Source organism: Antrostomus carolinensis, unplaced genomic scaffold (genome assembly GCF_000700745.2).
Source record: "Antrostomus carolinensis isolate BGI_N321 unplaced genomic scaffold, ASM70074v2 scaffold13594, whole genome shotgun sequence".
Classification (NCBI taxonomy): Eukaryota; Metazoa; Chordata; class Aves; order Caprimulgiformes; family Caprimulgidae; genus Antrostomus; species Antrostomus carolinensis.
The window spans coordinates 17,887-40,603 of record NW_010312900.1 but is presented as its reverse complement, the minus strand read 5'-3'; the positions used below and the strand labels follow the sequence as shown (position 1 = coordinate 40,603).

The 22,717-nt window shown below is 47.3% G+C and overlaps 2 protein-coding genes across 2 annotated transcripts in view; one reads left to right on the top strand and one right to left on the bottom strand.

The window, feature by feature from the left end:
• Positions 1 to 2,121: 2,121 nt before the first annotated feature.
• On the top strand, positions 2,122 to 14,561 carry LOC104524331 (PH and SEC7 domain-containing protein 2; the record flags this gene model as incomplete). Its single annotated transcript, XM_010167166.1, has 6 exons — positions 2,122 to 2,312; positions 3,505 to 3,575; positions 10,277 to 10,434; positions 11,517 to 11,661; positions 12,727 to 12,870; positions 14,355 to 14,561. Coding segments are annotated over 6 exons (916 nt in total), but the record flags the coding sequence as incomplete, so codon positions are not given.
• A 7,645-nt stretch (positions 14,562 to 22,206) lies between these two features.
• The window catches only part of LOC104524330 (pro-neuregulin-2, membrane-bound isoform), a gene marked incomplete at its 5' end in the record, with an annotated part of 12,005 nt that continues 11,494 nt past the window's right edge, over positions 22,207 to 22,717 (bottom strand). The window contains 1 exon segment of the mRNA XM_010167165.1: positions 22,207 to 22,717. This exon segment is cut by the window's right edge and continues 11 nt beyond it. Coding sequence (XP_010165467.1) covers positions 22,207 to 22,717 — 511 coding nt within the window.

Genomic DNA, 22,717 nt, shown 5'->3' with positions numbered 1-22,717 from the left:
CCCCTTCCCCTTCCCCTTCCCTTTCCTTCCTTAGCATCAGCCCTCTCTTGTCTCCAGACAGTCATGGGACTGAGCAGGACCTTCTGGGTCCTGAGCTCCATCACTTGCTCTTCTCATATTGTCCTAGCCAGAAAAGTTTCTGGAGATGGTTTGATCCTACCTCCCTCCCCAACTATCTAGGTCAAGCTTTGCAGAGCAGGAGCCTCCATTGCTAGCCATGTCCTGGTGGCAGCGGTACTCACTGTGGGCTGATGTCTCTTTTGGCAGGGACACTGCCAGCTGGTGGCCCTGGAAGGGCAGTGGTTTCTTAGCAGAAAAAAATTTAAAAATAATCTTGCGTGGCGTCTGTGAGAGTGGACAGCAGCAATGCTAGCTCTGTAGCAGAAGCCGGGTCAGTGGGTGGACGTAAGCACGAGAGGGAGCTCTGTAGCTCTGTAGAAGGTGCTGGTGGGACAGTTTATGTAAGAGTTCAGCAGAAGTGCATCTCTGCTCCCTGGATGCGGACAGTGGTTAAACAATGCCTGCCAGCACACACTTCCTGGCTCGGGCACATCTGAAGCATGTCACCCCTCGGAGTCCCACTGCAGCTATGCAGTTCCAGTCAGCAGCATCTAGCCTCCCTCCTGCCCTCTTCCACCCACCCTGCTTGTATCCTTGCACCATGTCATTCACCCCATGCTGCCCTGGGATCTGCCTTGCTGCAGAGTGTCCTACTTGGTTGCAGATGGATAGGCTGCAACACCTGTCCATCGGTGAGACTGATGTCATCAGAGAGACCTCTCCGCTCCTCTGCTGTGGCAGATGCTCCTGGAAATGGGGTACCTGGTTTTCTTTCAGAGACGTGGCACTGAATCATAGCCTTGCATAGGCAAGATTCCTCTTCTCCCTGCTTGCCTCTGCCTCCTGTCCTTGTCCATCCCAGAGAATGAAATGCCTTTTCTCACAAAGCCCAACCGGACAGGTATGACCATCATCCCAGCAGCAAGCAGGAGCTCAGAGGGGTCCCTCTGGTGCAGCTCAGAAAAGTTGAGCCCCACTAACTCCCCACCCAGGTATAGTGTCTGGGCTCTGCCTAAGCCCCAGTACTCCTGTTGGTGAGGAGAGCTGGGAAATCATCCTTCTCTTCCTTAATGCTTTGGCCATCTACTTGCTGCAAGTGAGGAAGTGTGATATTTTACTGCTCACACCCCAGCTAGTGGTTTCATCCCTGGGGCTCTCCTCAGCTGAGGTTTGGTCCCAATCTAATCTGCAACCTAAGGTGACCATTCATATGATTTAGACATTGACATGTATCACACAGGGCAGAAATTCCTTATTTGCTCTCCCTCCTTAATATCCCAGGATAACTGGGAAATATCACTTCCCATAAAAGTTCTAGTTTCTATGCGTCAGAGTAGGTTTTACTCCAAACAGCAAGAGGCAGGCTTGGTGGAGTCAGTGAACACTTCCCTAAACTGCTCAATCCTTGCAGTCCAGGGCCCAGGACCTGGAGATCTGTGAGGAAAAGCAGTCTTTATGAAAATGAACAGCATTTCTTGCTCTCTGCTGCTGCAACCTGAGGACATAAATGGGGAACTGACATATAACCTATTCCAGTTTGTGTTTTTTTGATCAAGTGGCCCATCTCCCTAATGCCTGCAGAGCTTTTGTTCCTCAGACATGCAGAGGACATTCCTCAAGCTCCTTCAGTATCTAGGAGACCCCAGGGGCTGCCTCTTAGAGGCTGAGAAACCCCAGTGATACCTGGTCTTCAGCAAAAGACCTCCTTAAGCTCTGATTTTAGGGTACAGAATTGGAGACTCTCCCTGTGAAATGCTTGTAGTCCTCAGTAATGGTGTGTCTGCATTTTCCTGGTATTCAGACAAGCACTCATTCCCTTACCTGTTTTGAGTAACCTCACAGTGGGACCACAGTTACCTGCCACCCACGCTCCTCCCAGCTATGTCCAGATCACCACCATTGTCACACTCTGTGTGTTACACTCCCTGCACCTCCTTTCACTTTCTTTGTCTGACTAGTATAATAATAAATAACTCTCTTTAAAACCAAAGCAGATAGGGCACATGGTGACCCAACCCACATGTCCTCCACTCAATGTCTTCTCTGCATTTTGTTTCCAAGTGATGAGGACGAGTTGAGGAAATCACTCTCGGAGCTGGTAGATGACAAATTTGGAGCCAGTGCGAAGAAAGTGACAAGGATTGTTGACAGCAGCAACCCCTTCCTGGACATCCCCCAAGCGTTGAACGCAGTCACCTACAAGCACGGTGTCCTCACGCGTAAAACCCATGCAGACATGGATGGGAAGAGAAGTACGTGTTAACAGGACAGGAGGAGACATGCCCCAGGCAGTACCAGAGCCTTGCCCTAGACTTCTACATGGTTTGAAGGCATTTCCTCACCATGTCCCAGGGAACACAGGGGAGATCCCCAGATACATAAGTGCCAGGACACGGGGAGAGGAGGGTGTTTTTGAGGCATTTGTAGACATGAATATTTTCAGGAGGCCTCAATCTTCCCTTCTCACGGCCAAGGAACCCAGCAGTGCCTGTCCCACACAGATAGACCTGGTCTTCCACCCTGTTCATGGTCATAATCCTGAATCTCACACTCAGAGCAAAGGGGTGAGGCTGGTTCCACAGCAGTTGTCCACCTCAGCCCTCACCTTGGGGATAGTTTTGTCTTCAAAACTTTGTTCCTGTCCATATTCTGCCATGTGCTGGAAACAGCTGTCATATGCTGACTGGGCAACAGCATGCCTCATAACTCTGCTGTCAGCATGTGGGATCACAGGAAAGGTAAAGGAAAATGTATTTGGGAACTGTTAATGAGCAGAGATTAATGAAACGTTGGGTAACCCTTTTTGCTAATTGATATGATCGACCCAGTCACTGCAGCCCATTAAAAGTCTCAAGTAGAGATTACCACCAAAGACGTCCCTTGCTTCCAGCACTTTCTTAATAGCCCATGCCTGGAGAATTAGCTGCCTTGTGGTGATGTAGATGGCTCCCCTCACTTCCCACCATTCTCCAGCTTCCATCAAGCTCTCTGTCTCCAAGTCCCTTAAGATGGCCGGTGATAATGCTCCCTCCTCAGTGGAACAGAAGCTGCCTTATCCAGAGTATGTCTGCCTAACTCATCTGAAGCAGAGGAGCTCAGGGAACATCTCTGCTCTCCTCAAGCATTTAGTCCAAGGAACATGAACCTGGGTTTTGAGGAGCAGAGACTTCTTGCATGTGTCCACTGATACTCCTATACCAGCTCATCTCTGGTTTTGACCTGCTTGTGTTTCTACTGGGAGGCTGTATCTCCCAGCCCACATCTCTCAAAATACATGTCCCCACAGACAAGAAACTCATAAGCAATGGCTTGGAGGTGTATGAGGTCTGGGCATGAGTACATGCCTGTGGTGGGTCAGAAGAAGTGTTGATTTGACAGAAGTGTGAAGGTCCAGCAGCACTGGCAGAAGCAGGCAGGTATAATTAAATGTTCTTCCTTTTTTAGCTCCCAGAGGAAGAAGAGGTTGGAAGAAATTTTATGCTGTGCTTAAAGGGACCGTCCTTTATTTACAAAAGGTAATTGTAGTGGACTACCCCATTTGCTGTTTCATGCTGTCTTCAAAGCAGTTGTGCTGTTCTAAGCAGGAGGCCCATAGATGCAAGTAGAGGTGAATCCATATCCAAATGCATGCATGGACATCCACAGAGCTCCTCCAGAGACCACTATACAGAACTGGAGGATGCCATCATCTTTGGTGGTGGTGTTCATGCTAAGGGTGCTATTCGCAGTCTCAAAAGAGCGCTATACAGGAAGAACTTGGAAAAGAGGAACATTGAGGCAAGATTTCTGCAGAAGTGTCCTAGCAAGTAGGAGTTGTTGGGGAGGATGAATGAACAGATGATACAGAATAAGTGATATAGGATATTGGTGAGACATGCAATAGGAAGCTGAAGAGGTGGAGCATCAGACCAGTCTTATCCTATCTATTGTTTTATTTGCTGGCATAGTTCTGATTATGAGCAGCTTCGCTGAGTCTGGTATGGACCACGCTTTAAGTTTCTCTTCTCCTTCAGGACCTTGCTGAGTTGGGTCCTTCTATGCGTTGCCAAGTGACTACCTCTGTTAATCTCTGTTCATTCTGTAGCCCCCTCTAGTCAATAGAAGTATAAATCCCAGGTCCTCATGGGAGGCAAACTCACCATGGAAGAGCTTCCCTGCATGCTATCATTCAACTCTGCTTTTCAAGATATTTGGATGCTAGGAGGACTTCCATGGATAGTCTTTTCTGTGGGAAAACCCAAAGAGCCTGGATAGGGGCTCACATGGATGTCAGTGTGAGCCTGCTAGGGATGCCAAATGCCTGTTCGTCATGCAACAGCATAACCCACTGAACTAAGTCTGAACTACCTTAGTAGCACATGGTGTGCAGTAACCCATTGAACTCACCTTGCTGGAACAGCACTCCCTGTGGGTAGATGTTCCTGTGTATTGCAGTATTATCTCCAAAACAATGAGAGTAAACAAACATTGGATTATATAAGCAAGGCAGAAAGATCCTCAGGGCAGCATGGAATTGTGACTCAGAGCTCATAGCACACCCCAATGCTTCTCATGTTTTGCCAGATCCTATGGCACATGTCACAAAGCCAAGAGAAATCTGGCAGCAGCCAATCATGATTTACACTATGGATTGTTCTCAGCCAAGTGGTATTTTTACAGCCTTGCCACTCTCTTCTGCAGCTGAGGGAAGCTGCAGCATCCATGAGAGCCCAGACCTTCTCCAGCTCTCTAAGAGTGGTGTTCTTCAAGTCAGTGGCACTTTTCTTAACATCTCAGTCTCTTGTGTCCACATGGAGTCCACCAAAGAGGTCCTTATGATGACCATGGGTGATGCATGAGGATTTAACTTGTACAGAGCTACCATCAACACTTAATTTTATGATAGTTTTTCTATGGAAAAAAACCCAAAACAAAACAATTTCATAAAAATTGGACCTAAGTGAATATTTTACCAAGGACTTCTAGGGAATGTCTCTTGGGCTAAGTCTGTTGAGGGTGTATATATTGTGAATGAAATACACTTTCAGGACAGAATGTTCTTCCCATGCTGGACCAAAATCCAGCTTACTGAAGATTTTCATGGCTGCTTGGACAGCACAAGAAGGGGCCATGAAGCCAACACTGAGTGTCACTGATGCTGATGGGGCTGAGGGTTTGGGTTTTATTTACTGTACAAGGCTGGCAGCAGTAACCATCCAGACTGTTAGATCAACACAGTTCTTTATGTTAGTACTAGATGTCTAGAATTTAAAAAGATATGAGATTGACATGGCAGTTAGAAGACCAGTGTTCTTATCCAGATGACCTTCAGGAGCAAATGGTTAAGAGACTGAGGGCTTTCTTTACAGACAAGGACTGAAGAAGCAAAACACCTAAGATATGGCTAGGTTATGAAAGTGTCTGATAAATAACAGCCATGACTGATGTGTAATTAGCAGGAGGGACCAGAATTGCCAAGGGTGCCCCAAGGAAGTAGCATTTGGAACAACAACAAAAATTAACCTGAGGAATGTTTGGATAAAGGATTTGGGCAAAGAGGGATTTCTTAGTCATGAGCTGCTGCCAGACTGTATATGGTCCTCTTCAGAGGATTCCTTGGGCTGGGCTTGGCTGTAGACAATGTCTATCAGGCTTGCAGAGACAGGACAGAAAGATGAGACCGCAGAGACAGGACAGAAGGATGAGACAGCAGAGACAAAATCCTTGCCCTGACACTTCCAAATGTTCCCAGCACCACAACAGAGAGTGGATAATCATCCACCTGCCTTGTTGATTCTTAGTGCAATTCTTGCTAATGGACAAGAGAGTTGTACAATACAGGAAGGAAATGGTGTGCCAGCCTCCCAAGCTCTCAGAGGAAGATGCCTGCAGATAAACATAAGGTAGAACCTGGCTTGAGCACAAACCACGGGGAAAAGATTTTTCTGATATGTATCCTGGTTTTGCTAGGATAGAGTTAATTTTCTTCTTAGAAGAAGATAGAAAGAGTACCTGCTTCCAGACCCACCTGGTGCCAAGGAGCACAGGTTCAGCCTGTTCCAGTTTTTTGCTCAGACCAAACCAAGGATCTAAGCTTTAATAGGAAATTCCCATAATTTTAATAGGAAACTCTAAATCAGGTTTTGGGGAGCAATTTGAGTAGAAATAAGAATGAAAGAGAGGAAAGGAGGGGGAAAAGGAGAGCCTGGGGAGACAGGTGTATAGAAAGGAGAAATGGCCAGATGCAGAGAGGTGGATATAAGATAGGCAGAAGAGTGAGTGAGTGGACAGGTAGAAGACGGTCTGTTAGAAGCAATTCAGGCAGCAGCCATAAACCTGCTGATGTTGAGATGTCACATGTCATTGACTCCCCAGTGTTAATTGCTGGATTAGTGTGTTCTAGCATAATCTGCTGAAGCAACTGGTTGATCCCCTAAAGGGATGCAGCACAGTATTGAGGAAGAAATGCAGGTTTGGGAGCAGGGCGCACCTCTCTTGTGCTCTAATCTGCACTGGGCACTGACTCATTCCATGGCCTTTGGCAACTTACTTCACCTCTGAGAAATGGGGATAATAACCCTTAATCACCACAGGTGGAGGGTTATTGAGAGGAATGATGGAGAGCTATAAAGCATGAGGTGCCTTTACACAGACTGCTCTTGCAGCCCCCAACCATGAAGGAGTTCCCAGTGCAGGCCTGCGCCACAGATGCTGTCCCTTGCAGGCAAGTCCTTGCCATGGTAGTGCTACTTGGAGTGCCAAGTTCATGACCAGACTGAAAAAGGTGCAGTGGTTAGTTTTCCTCATTAAATGATTTGTTTAGGTTGGTAGATGTGAGCTGAAGAAAAGGAAAAAGAGGAAATCCTACTCATGAGCCAGAGCACGAGAAACCTTTGTAGCTCCATGCCCATATTTGCATGACTGCTCAGGGCTGTTGTTGAGTCCAGAGGAGAGGGCATCAGGACCAGTACACTGGGCTCTCTCACCCCACCCAGGTGCCCTACGAAGGCAGGCACAAGAGGTAGATGCTTTTTCTTGACAAAACAAGCTTTGAGCTGGGAGCTCATATTAGTTGTGGATCTCCCACTACCCGCTCACAGTGGTGAGCAGTAGGGGAGAGCTGGCATCAGAGTGAACCAAAGACACCATGGAGCACTGATATATCAGAAATTAAGCCCAGAAAAGGGGGTGATTGTGCATGTTTAAACAGCCTTTGTGCAGGCAGGATAGGCTTATAAACAGGGAGTCTGTCTACAGCATCAACATTAAACGCTGCAAGTGGATAAATTAATTTAGAGGGATTCCGAAACAAAGTGTCTACACCTAAGCTCAATTCCTGCAGAAGATATCCCCAAAACAGACCATGAAAGTTGCTGACCCCCACCATCCTACACCTGGAGGAGCAAGGGGAAAATAAACATGTTGCCATTCAAGGACAGGGGGCTAAGGGTAACTGGGATGGTGTGGCACAGCATACCTCACCCATTTCCCAGCGACAAGTACCTCTGTGAACAGAGCAGCGCACATAAGACAAAAATTCAACAGCCTGTAATACCAAATTAACCCCTTTTCCAGGAAATGCATGGCAGGATAACACCAAGAAAAAAGTGAGAGTGAGGTTAGCAGCACTCTAGCGTGGACAAAAAATTGCCTGAAGTTCTTCCAAATATGATACTGCTTATGTTTTGGCCTAAATCAGTTTCTTTGAGATATAAACCAGAATCCCTTCACTGAAAGTATCTGTGTGACTATTATGGGTTTGGACACGTCTTTTCTTCAGCAGCAGTTTATGCACACACTTAAACTTACATCAAAGCTCATAAAGGGAGTGAGGCAGAATGTAGAGAAGCTGCTGGAGACTTTGGAGCAGAGCTGACATGCTTTGCTGAAGGTCAATGGGATTATTCTCCAGAGGAAGGCTACATGGTGTAGCCTACACTACAGTGTAAGTACTGGGCACTGTGATGGCTCCAGTCATCAACAAAGTAGAGAGAACCTACTTGATTCAACCTTACACAGATTTACTGGGCCCAATGTTAGAAAAAGAAGATTTGGCTTTTCCTTATACCTACATTGATGCTTGTGAGCCTGAAATCAGTAGAGGCAATACATGATGATACCATTCGAGGTGAAGATCTACATTAGTTAAACTCGTTTGCAGCCATGGCAGTTTCCCTTTGTCACATGCCATTAAGTCTAGCTATTTGCACTGTATTTTCAGAAAGCTTATCTTGAAATAAGAGATCATGGGCATCACAGTGAGATTTATTCAGATTCAAAGAGATTCAGCCTTGGAAAAACATTCAGAATTGGAAGTCTCTGCACAATATACGAGGCCTGAGCAGCAATGTCTTCCTCAAGCAACTATTTGTCTCCAAGTAACTCCAAGTTACCCCAAGTATGGGGTAATCTATTAGGTCCAGATAAGGCAAAGAATTTGTTTTTCATTGTTAAAAGGCTAATAGCCCATTCCTCTGGCTACTGAAATCCCCACTCTGGAAAGGTCATCTATACTGCCCCGCAGTGCAGTCCATCTGAATGTCACCCTGAACACAGGGTGCCTGCAGCACCCACCCCTTCCTCTGCTGGAAAGCCAGGGCTTTTCTTTGGGGTTCACTCTTAAGAAGGAAGTTGTGTGAACCAGAAGCCCATGCTAGACATTTCTAGGCTCTGGTCTCCATGGTATTTCTTCACATAAGGCCAAATATCAGATGCTGGTGAACACAGTATGACAACCACTCTCCTGGATGGGATGTTTACTTCAAAAAAAGGAGGGCAGAAAAGGCTTCAGAACCTTATTTTCCATCAGGAGCAAGGGTCTGTGTGAGCCACATCCATGGACTGGGGAGTGCTGGTCCCTGGTGCTCTGTAGAACAACAGAGGTGAGACCTTTCTACCCTACATCAGAGAATAGCCTTACTGACCAGAGTCAGCAACCAGGAGACTGTAGCATGGCTTTTCACTGAATGGCTGGATTTGTACCACCAGGACACAGGAAAAAACATCTTTTTGCAAATCTGCAGAACAGACTAAGCTCCTACCTGAAACCTAATGGAGGGCTGGGACACATATAACACTGCCATCGGGCAGAGCCGCCCCTTTTCTTGACAGCCAAGGACAGTCAAGGAAAGCAAAACATAAGAGCAAGTTAGTCCTGTAGGTTTGCACTAATCAGCAGGGCAAGGCAGGCTCTTCCAGGGACACCCTGTCCTGATATGGCCCCTAACACAGTCAGGGGTGGTGGGGTGGTGGTTTGTTTTAGCCAGGGCCAGGTTTTCTTACATCCACCTCTCCATGTGTGCATGCCTCCATCCATCCTTCCATCCCACCACTCAGCTGGATGAGCTGTTGAGCTGGCAAGGGTGCAGAGTGGAATGGAGGACATCCCTTTAAGTGGCCGGGAGCTCAGTCACTGGGAAAGCAAAGGGTAAACACAGGACAGATTGAATTCCTTCTTTTCCTAAAAAGTGCTGTGCCAAGATCATCCTTTCAGAATCCCATGTTCCGTATTTTCTTTCTGTTTATAAAGTATACACATATATAGTTATTGCTGCATTCCCTGCTTGTGTTAAATTGTCCTTCGGTGGATAAAGTAAAGCAGGAATATAGGGAATGCTGCTGCAATTTGCAAGTGCCAGTCTAATGAATTACATCAGAGAACATGTCAAAGGGGCACAGGTACTAAAGAGATACTAAGCATGGTTCAGGTGCACCACGCTCAGTCTGGCAACTGCCCGGCAAGCCCCACACCTGCATGGAGATACACTGGCTGCAGGAATTCTGCTGTTCCAGGGCTGCCCGAGATGGTGCAAAACCTGAGTCCAGATCCTCTGCCACACAAAGCTGCAGCATCAGGGCAGGTGCTCAGTGATACCTGCCGGCAACCAGGAGTTGCATCCCAGCTTCAGCTCTGCACTGTGGGTGAAGCTCTGCAGAAACGTGGCCCCGTCTTGTTGCCTTCCCCCAAAGCCTCAGGCGTGTGCCGTGTTAGAGATAACTATTGATAATTATGTTTAAAACTTTCATCTCCTTCTTCACATCTTCCCAGTGAACTTAATAATAGAAGAAGTTGCCAGATGTTAATTACTATCATTATCAGCTCCTAGCATTTACTGTACAAAGCAGTGCTTTTCCTGGTCTCAGCAGTCTGTGATTATAGCACAGAGAAAGGCAGGTTCATTAAAGTAGCCCACAAACGTTAGTGTTGTCATTATCCAATTAACGTTCGTCTTCTCAGGATGAATATAAACCTGACAAAGATCTCTCTGAAGTGGATCTAAAAAATGCCATCCGTGTGCACCACGCCTTAGCCACGAAAGCCTCTGACTACAGCAAGAAGTCCAATGTGCTCAAGCTGAAGACAGCTGACTGGAGAGTCTTCCTCTTCCAGGCCCCGTAAGTACCAGCTCTTCCCACAGAGCCTGGATGGGCAGCCTGACCTCCAGCCACTTCCAGACTCCCTCCAACCTGGCCATATCAACACATGCATTAGGGAACAAAGCTGGGAGAAGGAAGGTGCTCAGCAGGAGGGCTGAGCGTGAGGTCTGTAGGGCTGTACAAAGGACTTGGTCATGGCGTCACAGTTTCTATCTATCACTCTTGGTAGCTGTGTGTCAGTCCTGGAGGTCCTTTCTCATCTGTCACCAAGGTGGTCTGAGCAGGATGAGCTGGGATGTAAGGTGCTGAGTAAAGTTCCCCTTACTAACTTCTACTGTCAGTCTGTGGAAGGGAGAAAATCTGTATGGTGCATTGAACTAAGGAGCTGATTGTTCCCCTCATCAGCTTTTGATGGGAAAACTGTCTAAAGCTTATTAAAGAAGTGTCCCCAGTCAGGCTATATCTTCTTTCTTTCTCAGTCCATTGCAGAGGAAAGCTGCTGTGCTAATAAGTGTCAAATGTGATTGAGTCATCTTCTGTTTGATGTTTTTCTTGTCTTCTGCTGAGACAGGTGACATTGTCTGTTAGTTGGCCTGGGGTACTAATGTCAGGCTAAAGCCTGACATCTGAATATGTGCAGCGAAAACCCACTTGAAGGCTGGGGAAATCAGTGCCTGAACAGATCTGATGAGGGATCCTGGGTAGTGTCCCACAATTGACACAAATGAGGGGTCCACCCTGCTCCACAGGACATCTGTTGTGTGACTCCCACTCTCCAAAGAGCAGGATATCCTTGGCCTTTGCCACCACACTACATCTCCCCGGCTCCTCAGGGAATGCAATCAGAGCTGACGAGGAAGGCAGGACTGCCAGGGCTTCAAGGGGCAGACAACAGCCCTGAAATCATTAGGGCACTGTAGAGGAGCTAATTAGTCAGTGTTTTCCTCTGTTCACAGTCCAGGGTGGCACAGAAATGGCTTCAAAGCAAGGCCACTGATGGCCTTCCTAAGAGTGTGTGGTTCCAGCTCAGTGTGTTCTGAGCTGGCTAGTCCTGGGTCAGGAGCATTTACAGACAATCTCTCTCTTCTCCTCCTCTCCAGAAGTAATGAAGAAATGCTCTCCTGGATCCTGCGGATCAACCTTGTTGCTGCCATTTTCTCTGCCCCAGCCTTTCCAGCTGCAATCTGCTCTATGAAGAAGTTCTGCCGCCCACTCCTGCCTTCGTCCATGACCAAGCTGTGCCAGGTAACATGTAAGAGAAGGAGCAATGAAGGGGTGGGCGGCCCTGTGGCACGCAGCTCAGACTGAGCCCTTCTGCAGCTCCCCCAGCTCCTGCCCAACAGATACATTCACGGCAGGAACAGGGAAGTGGTGTGGGTGACTTGGGCAGACTGTGGTGAATCCCTGTGTCTGACCAGTGCTTCCTTTGCAATGGCTATCAAGCAACCCTACGCACACACCCCTGCCTCTATGGCTGTTGTTTCTGGCTTGTTTATTGCTCTCTGCCCATCATATCCCAGCACCTTTCAGCTTTGCCAGAGTTGAAACAGTTGGTGCTACTGAGGCCATCAGCTGGCTGCAGCCCTGGCTTATTTTATAAGATGGCACTCAGAGGTGGCACCCTGTTGTTTCTGAAGTCAAAAAGTGTCAGATGCAGGGTGAGTCTGAGTCCCATTCAGTGGGGAAGGTTTTTTGGAAGCAAGGGGGCACAGTGCACTAGACCATGGCTGCTTAAGGCTCAGTTAACTTAGAGCAATGGGCAGCTGCCATCCAAAGAGTAGCTTTTTTTTGCACTGTCCAGGGAAAATCCAACATGCCTTAGCTCCTCCAAAAAGTAGGGACACGCTGTTACTGGCCCCCAGCAAAGGGGAGGACAACTTGAAATGTCAGAGCAGAGATACAACTTCTATCTGCTGAACTAGATGTGGCCAGATGTCGCTTTTGTCAGAGTCCAGATGGGGAGGGTACATTTATCTCAAAAAAGAGCAGGATGAACAGGTCTTGGAACACTGCTGGTTCCACCTGGCTGTTAAAGGATGCAGACCATTTCAAGTTTATGATGCTAAAGAGGCCCAGGTGCCAAAGATATCCACTCTTGGCACTTGTGATACATGAGTTTTGATCTGACTCAAATATCTGTGTTTCACCTGCTCCTTATCAGATGAATTTGCAAATGAATTGTACACCTTTGGCTCCAGCACAGTAGCTATGCTTAGGTCCTTGCAGAGACAGATCCCACATCAACAGGCAGACGGTGCACTTGGGCGTTGCACTCCTACATTTTAATACCTGACATGCTTCTCTCGGCAGGAGGAACAGCTGAGGTCTCATGAAAATAAAATGAAGCAGATTGCAGATGAATTAGCAGAGCATAAATTACATCCTGTAGAGAAGAGCCTCAAGTCAAAAGAGGCTGAGGAATACAGACTCAAAGAACATTACCTAATATTTGAGGTAAAGGATCTTTCATCTTTTCTGAAATAAATGATGCCTTGGCTGATTGAGGAGAACTATGAACTCTGGAGTGGATGCTGTGAGCCTGGGAGAGCATGAAGGGAGAGCGAGGGTTGAGGGCGCACAAGCTGGATGGGCATTTTGGGGCACCAGCAAGTTTCACTGTTTTGCACTGAAGCTAAAAAAGAAATAACAGACATTTCTTTCTCTCTGTGATTTCTAACCAGAGGAGGGGAAAACTGGTGAAAGAAATAAAATCTTCCTTTACTGTGCCAAAACTTGACATTTCCATAGGTCCCAACCAAGAAAGTGGTTCAGTTCTTAGTGTGCATCAGTTTTTTTCAGCAAAACTAATAAAAAGCTAAGGGAATCCCTGGGAGAATTAATCTTGTTTTGCTGCAACTCTGTAACTAAGCCAAAACCAGCATTACAGCTCTTTGGGGATGCATGTAGCTAAGTTTAAACTCTCTGCAGAGCCTAAGAAGCATTTATTTGTGGGAGAAATTGGATATTTTGTTCCAGTGAGAGTTGAGCAGAAGATGTGATTCCTGCCACACAGGTGTCAGTGGGAAGCAGTGGACTGCTGGAGGCCCAGGTTGAGTGCATCATATTGTGTCCAAGTCTCAGAAATTTCCAAGGATGGAAATGTCCCACCTCCTACGTACCAGGGCTGCAACATCCTTTTGTGTAACACTCACCCTGACTCTCTGAAGCCACAGATTCTGGCTGCTGGTTCCCTTGTCTTTATACCAGCCCTTCAAATATTTCCTTCTTGCTGCCTCCTGTTTTCCAGACATCTTGTTTTGGATGCCTGTAGAGAAGTCTCCATCTCAGTGTTTTCTCTAGGCTGCCTTTTCATTCTGCAAGGAGAAGTTGGCACTTCCAGAGCCTAATTCATCTCATCTGTCTTATGAGATGTGCTCTAGAAATGTTTGTTTCACTGTGTTGACAAAGTATAGGCTGCCTCTGAGATGTTAGGGGAAAGGACAAGTATTACGCAAGTCCACAAAAAGAGGTCCAATCTAGCCTTGGAATTAAGGTGCCAGACAGAGAGGAAATGCCTCCCTTTATGCTGTCCTTTGTGAGGAGCAATGGAGGCACAACTCAGCAGTATCAAATGAATCACTGGATGGAAACAATGGCAAGCATAAGTATTTGAAACAATCGAGGGGAACTCCTAAATGAGGAAGGAGCAGATCTCTTGGTCTGGTTTTGCCTCTGGTATCCTGGAGCCTTATACAGAGTGGCAGTCAACACATGTAAGAGCAACTAGAAAGACTTGCACAGCCCTTCCCTCTCTCCTCAACCCTTTCAATGATGGGTTGATCAGTCTTTGCAGGCTTTGGATAGACCAGGCATTGTGCTGTGGTTAAACAATACTTGTTGGGTGTGATTAGTGGGATTCTGATGATATGGGATGGGTTTTCCATGCATGCTGTGGCCTGTCCCTGTTCCCAGGCTCTCTGTTCCCTCTTTCCTTGCAGAAGAGCCGCTATGACACATACATCAACCTGCTGTGCATGAAGATAAAAGTCGGGACAGATGACCTGGAGAAAATTGAAACCAGTTTCTTCAAGGTGGAAGCTGACGACATTGCTTTGCGCAAGACACATTCAAGTCCTTCCTTGAGCCAAGGGCACATGTCCATCAGCTGTAAGGCAGAAAAAGACATTTTAGAGCAGAATACTTAACAAGGAATGTGTGCACAGAGGGGATGAACCGGCAATGCTTTGCGCTCTTGGACTAGATCGATGAGCACAATTCCAATTAGGAAATTACACTGGCAAATCCGTAGACATGTATGACACGGTGGTTGCTCTAGTGAAAGAAATCAAAGAAGCTTTAGTTGACACTCTCTGGCAATGCTCTGACATTTCAGCATCATAGACATGCCATCTCTTCTTCATCCTCAACAGCACCAGTGGCTTTTCTTTCCCTTTTACCACAGCCTGCACAACAAAGGGATATGCTGGTTCTCCAAGAGCAAGGTTGCTCTTCTCTCCACCAGCCCCGTCTCTCCCTCTCCTTCTCTCCCTGGAGTCCCTACCAGTTCATGTCCACAGTTCCCAGCAGTGCAGGAAACTCAGCTGAGACGATGGTCTGTGACACCACCAATGCTCCCAGAGAAGGGCACAGAGTGGCTCCACTGAGAGGAGCAACATTCAGCATGTTGTGATAGGATGGATGTCATGAACTACTCACTGATGGAGCGAGAGGTGTCTTCAGCATGGCATGTGGGAATGTCATCTGCCCATGGCAGGAGAGTCCTGAAGTGCCCTCTGTCACCTTATCCTTTATATATATATATATATACACACACACATGAATATATATATATAAAAAAAAAGGAAACTTTAATGTGGGTTTTTAACCTCAGTGTGAAAGCAAAGGCAAGCTGCCTGGGATGACACTAGGGACCATGGAGGGTCTGACCAGTCCACCAGGATTTTTTTGAAAATGCAGTAGCCTATGTATCTTCTTTTTTCTTTTTTTCCTTTTTTTACTCAAATGGAAATTCCACCCGTCTTTGCTGTGAAACATCGCTTTCCTCTTCCTGCTTGTTCAGACAAACTGGCTAAGTGGCTGCTTATTTAGTATCCCACGTTGGGCTTGAGGCACAGTTGGAGCCGTGCTTCAGATCCAGCTGAACCTTTGTGTGCGGGAACAATCCAATATGCTCATCAGTGTTGTACTTCCTCCATTTTGCAATGCACATGCAATACTCTTTTAAGTGGGAAGTTTTGTTTCTGTTCCTTTCTGCTGTCTGTGGTCCAATGATTTATTGTTTTGCTAGAAGTGATTCCTCTGCATTTCAATGCCACAACTGTCCTCTCTTTATTTATTTATTTTACTGTGTGGTTTGGTCCTTTATATCAGATTGCTTTTCTTTCCCCTAGGTGAACTCACAGTAATCAAGCTCCAGTTTTGAAGGATCTTGTAGCTGCTACTTACAGTCATTTACTGTTTATATTTTGCAGCATTTTTTTAAACAAATGAAATAAGATTTATTTGGACGTTCAACATTTGAGAGCCTATGGACTACGGTTTCCATTAGGGTTCACGACACTAAAAACCTCTGCCCAACTTTGTCACCTCTTCTTTTATCTGTTTCTTTGTACAGTTTGATAGTTTATTTGAAATGATGCACTAAGAATCATGTAAAAAAGAATAACAATAAAGCTGAATCTGTTGGTAATGAGAATTGGTCTGAAGTACAGTTCCACCATGTGCTGGATTGGTCCCAGACTTCATGGTACTAGATGGCCAGGCTGTCACAGATCTCCAACAGCACCTGCTGCATGAAAGTCAGGTTCCTATGAACAGAGAGCACCAGAAAACTGCAATGTCTGGGTGGGGTACCAGCACATCCATCTTCCTGGGTGCTGAAAGCATTGGCCTGTCCATGCTTTGGAGGGATGGCTTGTCCAAGGAAAGCCATCCATTTGTGGACAGATAGGCTGCTTTAGGAACACACTCAGGTAATTTTTCCCCCCTTCTGGTGCATCCCAGATCTGTCTGTTCACATGCAGCCTAGAGGTGTGTGGGAGGAGAAAGATACCAACATCTGCATTGGTTGTTGGAGATGTTCCATGAACTGTTCCTAGAGGAGCCCGTGGCTACATTGAGTGTCATGGCTATTTCTCCAAGGCAGGATGTGCTTTGCTGTGTCAGGTACAGACATCCCTTGCACTGAAGGTGTCCAAGATGCTGCTACTCACATGAAACATCTGGTGTTCAGACTCACACAGTAGAAGACTGGGGGAAAGAAGATGGGGGAAAGCCAGTACCTCAGCCTGATCTTTCTGACCATCCCTTCCAGCAAGCAGTGACATCTCCAGTGTGTTTGAGGAAGCCACCAAGAGCAGCTCAGTCCCCCATGCTGAAGGTACCAATCTGCCATCCTAAGTCAAGAGTAAGTTGCAGGAAAAAGCAGGATCTTGCAAAGTCTCCTCTGAGTACCACGAAAGGGCCTCAGAACTATGACACTCATCATCCAATGCATGTGGAAAGTGGTGGCAGTTGGCATTAAACAGCCCTTGGCAAGACAGCTAAGAGATTAAACTTGCTCACTGCAGGGGGTTTGGACTAGATTACCTTTAAAGGTCCTTGCCAACCCAGCAAGACAGCATTGCCTGACAGTGCTGGTTCAGTCTGACCTTCCTGCCAGGCCCCTTCTCCTGGACACAACCTGACACCAAATTCATTTTAGAGGGACTTTTTTGGGGCAGAGGCTTTGCAATCCCAAAGTAAGGACCCAAGACTCCTCTCCTGCTTGCATCACTCCATCTGTGTCAGTGGCGCAATTCCCTCCCCTCTGGGAAGAGCAGCAAAGGCATCGCACATGCAGAGCAGAGGTGGCAGGAGGCTTTGGTGGCTCCCCAGACCTGTGAAAATTGCTGTAAAATACTTACAGCCAAACCCTAGAAATACACATGGCTGGAAATGAGGGGTCTAAAAATAAACCATCCAGGGAAAAAGGAGAGAGATAGAAGCTTCCTTCAGGGGCAATTGGAGAGCAAATTGAAGTAGTGTAACTGCCTCCAAATATAGAACACAATTATGGGAATCGAGGGGCATGTTGAACAAGAAATCACCACAAGAAATCATGAGGTTGTCATGGCTCAGAGCTAGCAGTGTCTCAGCAGAATGCAGAGCACCACAGATCCCTGCAAACCATGGAGCAGTAAAACACTCCCCTGCACAGGGCAGCACTGGGCAAACCTGCAGCTCCTTTTCAAGGGAACCAAAGAGGAGACCACGACGGTAATGCCTGGCATGGATCAGCTGCACTGAGCACAACCCGAGGTTCAGCCACACCATCGCTCTGCACCTCAGCCCAGACCATGGCAGCAGGACACCCAAGAGCCTTCTTGTAATGCAGATGATGCTGTGCCAGCCCTAGCTGGACTTCTCCACAAACAAACCTCACCAGCTGATGAACACTGAGGAGAGCCAGGTAGGGAGATGACGTTGCTTTGGGAATCCAAAGGCCCCCCCAACTCTCTCTTCTATGTCTGGTTTCCCTAGGGATCCTCATCCTCAGTGACCTCCCACACACCTCCCTTCCAGAGGGTCAGGTGCTCTCTGCCCATTCCTATCCATCTCACCATGCTCAGGAGATGCTGGAGGAGATAAGTTGGAGTACCAAAGGCATCAAGGAGACACAGCCTGTCCCAAGAGTAATAAGAAGGTAGAGAGCTACACAGTACTGCTGCTTTTATCCAGCAAGGCCTGAGGCTGTGCAGAAGTGGGACATGATGTGTCCAAAGGTTACAAAATGTCACCTAAACCAGGACTTGACCCTACTACCTTTATCCCCAGTCCAAGACATGTAAGACCTACTTTGCACATTGCTGTTGGGTCACATGGACCCCAAGAAGGGCACGATCCTTTAGCCCTTAAACTTTTGAGAAATCAGTGTTGAGATGCCTTTATTCAGGTTGAAGTGCTGAGCCCTCTGGTCTGGCTGGAGTCCCCACAGCACATGCAATGAATCTCAGGGGTGGCCTGTGACCCAGTCAGGTCAGCTCCAAGGCAATGGGGACCCTGGGGATTCTGGAGCAGAAGAACTGTGAGTGAACTTAGCACGAGCATCATTGTGAGGACTGGAGACTTCTCTCATGGCTCTGCACGTTCCTGTGGGGTAAACTCAGAGCAGTGTGTAGCAGATCCCTCTCCCACTAGGTGAGTTCAGTTGGGACTTCTGGGCACCTGTTCATCTCACTGAGCAGGAACAAGGCAGTGAGGTCCAAGCTGGACTGAATAGTGGGTGCAACCCTGAGAACTGTGCTTCCTGTGAATACACCACATTCTCAGTGATTCCCCTCCATGGGGGCCTAGCCAGAGACACAGACTTACCATAGAAGAGCTGAAGAAGGGACCTGTTTTGTGGGTGGGCAGATGTTGCATGGCACTTGCAGAACTGGACCAAACACATCTCCACTTTACTTCAAATGTCACTGAAATGAGTGTCAGCACGTGAAGCACATGCCATACATCTTGGCCCTTCTTGGCCCAACAGCTTCCACAAGTAGGGTGAAGAGGGATTTCCCAATCTGCAGGTGGAGAAGGAATGGCATCCCTCCAGGAGACATGTGGGTAGCATCCACTCACCTCAGTGAGCCACCACTCCTGAGTCCTGCAGTGAAGGTCAAAGGTCCATGCCAGGTAGAAAAACACCCAGCTGTGAGTCTCTATGAGCATAAATGTGTTTATGGAACCAGAGCATCTTTCATATGAGAGGCTCAGAGAGTTGGGACTGTTCACAGAATCTCAGAATTACCTAGATTGGAAAACACCTTTAAGATCAAGTCCAATCATTAACCCAACAATGACAAGTCCCCGACTAAACCATGTCCCTCAGCACTATGTCTACATGACTCTTAAATACCTCCAGGGATAAGGACACACTGAAGAGAAAGCGCAGGGGGACCTTATTCATGCATACCTGGGGAGGAATAACCCCCAGCACCAGTACAGGTTGGGGTTTGACCTGCTGGAAAGCAGCCCTGCAGAGAAAGACCTGGGAGTGCTGGTGGATGATCAGTTGACCATGAACCAGCAATGTGCCATCGTGGCCAAGCAGGCCAGTGGTCTCCTGGGGGGCATGAAGAAGAGTGTGACCAGCAGGTCAAGGGGGGTATTCCTCCCCCTCTACTCTGCCTGGTGAGGCCACATCTGGAGTATTGTGTCCAGTTCTAGGCTCCCCAGTTCAAGAGAGACAGGGAAATTCTGGAGAGAGTCCAGCAGAAGCTACAAAGATGATTAAGGGGCTGGAGCATCTTTCTTATGAGGAAAGACTGAGACAGCTGGGTCTGTTTAGCCTGGAGAAGAGCAGACTGAGAGGAGACCTTATCAATGTTTATAAATATCTTAAGGGAGGATGGGGCCAGACTCTTTTCAGTGGTGGCCAGTGACAGGACAAGGGGCAACGGGCACAAGCTGGAACACAGGAGGTTCCACTGAAACATGACGAAAAACTTATTTACTGTGGACAGAGCACTGGAACAGGCTGCCCAGAGAGGTTGTGGAGTCTCCATCTCTGGAGATGTTCAAAACCCCCCTGGACACTTTCCTGTGTAACCTGCTCTAGGAGAACCTGCTTTGGCAGGGGGGTTGGACTAGATGATCTCGAGAGGTCCCTTCCAACCCCCACCATTCTGTGATTCTGTGATATAAATACCTGATGGGAGGCAATGAAGAAGAGGGAGCTGGACTCCTCTTAGTAGTGTCCAGTGACAGGGCAAGAGGCAATGAGAAAAAATTAAAAATTAGGAAATTCAGTCTGAACACAAGAAGACACTTTTTTGCTTTGAGGGTGACCAAGAACTGGCAGAGGTTGCCTAAAGAAGTTGTGGTGTTGTCATCCCTGGAGATATTCAAAACCTGACTGGGCACAGTCCTGGGCAACAGGCTTTGGGTGAGCAGGGAACTGGACCAGATGTCCTCTAGAAGACTCTTCCAACCTCAACCAGTCTGTGATTCTGTGTGTGGTACTTCTCAAAGGTCCCCATTTGCCCCCCAAATGCCTGAGATTAATGCATTCCACAGCTTGTTATTTCTTATTTTATTTATAATATAAAAAATGTTCAAGTGTTAAACAGTCGAGAGTTCTGACATTCAGACAATCACCTTATGACAAATTAGCAGAGTTTTCTATCTGACCCCATCACGGGTGAGGAATAGAGGGTTTAGTTACTTTATTGCTAAAAGTTAAATGAAATACACTGTCAATTGTTGTATTATCTTCTCAGTCACAGCTTCACCATGCATCCAGTCTACAGTATCTGAAATGCAAAGGACATGCAGAAGTAAAAATATAAAAAGAAAAAAGTCAGGCTACAATGTAAACAGGTTTGCTGCAGAGAACTGAGGAGAGAGGGGCACTTCCACAGGGGACGCTCTGCTGCCCGGACACGCAGGACTGTTTCTGTGCGCCACAGAGCCAATGGCTGCTCCAAGTTCAGAAACACAACGTCCATCATCGATGGCAAGACATGATGGTAACAACTGCCTTTACAATATACAGCACGGCGGTACAGAAGAATACGCTTGCTGAGCTGCCCCACACTGGGCCCTTCCCAGCCAACGCAGGGTGACAAGTGGGGCCAAAATTGCCTGGGCTCCTGACAAACCCCAGGGCAACATGGCCAGCAGCTGCCTGGCATGGCGTCTAGGGCGAGCCATGGCCATGCTGTGCTGTGGGGACACTCTCCAGGTGTCCTCCTGGTACTGCCTGAACTAAGCACAGTGTGCAGGACGCCACAGCCCCAGCAGCCCTAGAGCACCATCACACATGGTGCCACAGCCAACACCACACCATGGATATACCGCTCGGTGAAGGAGACACCACAGCCACCACAGCACCCGTATGACAATGCAGCCATGGGGCACCACAGCTGAATGGAGACCACCATGTTGGGACCACCATGCAGTGTCGTCTGCCTGCCAGGGTTGACTTTAGGGAACTGGATTCAACTGTACACAATGGGGTACTACTTCACCCCATTCATACAGGTGTCTGCCTTGTTTGATTACAGACCTGTGCCAACCCAACTTCAGACCCAGAGGTGAGATGGCCAAAGGTTCAGAGCTATATTGTAAGGGCAGCTGCTGCTGCTGCACGATTTCATTTTCTCTTCCTACCTGTGTGGCAAAAGAAACATTATTTCTTCATTTCAGTACAGTGCTGTTAAGTTTCTTTTTCTCCTGATTTAAGCAAAAATACAAGTATTTTACAGGGCAAGACAGATCCCCCTTAGACATGATAATGGAAATGCTCCCACTCAAGTCCTTGGTGTGTGTTTAAACAATATGTTAAAGAATAAGATCATTAATAGCAGGGTACGGAGCAAAGTGGCAAGACTCTTCTTCTGACAGAAGAGGGCCCTTGTGACAGGTTGTCTTCCAAACAAAAATCTATGATCTTAAAAATGCAACTGAAACAGAATCTTCAGCATGAATCCCAGCACTAGCATACAGCAAAAGGCACCACGATAGTTTTGTTTTCTATTTTTAAGTAGTCAGAAATTGGCCCACTCTTTTTTTAACTTTATTGTTTTCTTTTCTTCTTCTTTTTTTTTTTTTACCTTTTTTTTCTCGGAACCTGTAAATCAAGACATTACATATAAATAGAGATTCCCTATAAAAAAGTCATTGCCATTAGCTATTATAAGACAACTTTGCTAAAATGAAAATAAAACATTTTATTTGTTATATTTTTCCCCTCTTTTATATAAAATAAAAATATTTTATTTTTGTTTTGTTTTGTCTTGTCTCCCTCCTCAGTCTCCTCCATGCAGGTTATGTCTGTGAGCGTGCAAATCCGGGAGGTGCCTAGAGAGGATCTGGGTCCGGTTTGGGCGTTGTGTGCACCAGGCTGCTGTGCCCGCTCTCCCCGTGAGCACTGTGTCTGCTGCAGGAGTAGTGAGTCCGGCTGTCGCCCAGCCGGTGGAGCGGAGGCGACTCTGTGTGCGTGGCCTCATTGTTCTGAGTGCTTAGGAAAGGGGTGCTCTCGGCCACCAGCTCCTCGTCAGACTCGCTGTAAGAGGCACTGCTCAAGGAGAAGGAGTCCCGGACGGCTCTGGCTCTGTGAGAGACGTGCCCGTTCAGTTTGGATTTTTTCCATCGCCTGTTGCTGCTGGCTGTTTTCTTTGGCTGCTCTAGCGCTGTGACGTACTCCTGCGTCGTCTCGTACTCGTCGTCCTCCGTGATGCGGAAGGGGCTGGAGGGCAGGCTCCCCATGCTGTCGTTTAGGTAGGTCTTCCTTTGGTAGTAGCTGTCGTACCTCTGCGTGTCCTGGAAGGGGAGCTGGTACCGTCGCAGGAGGGGCTGCTGTTCCTCCACA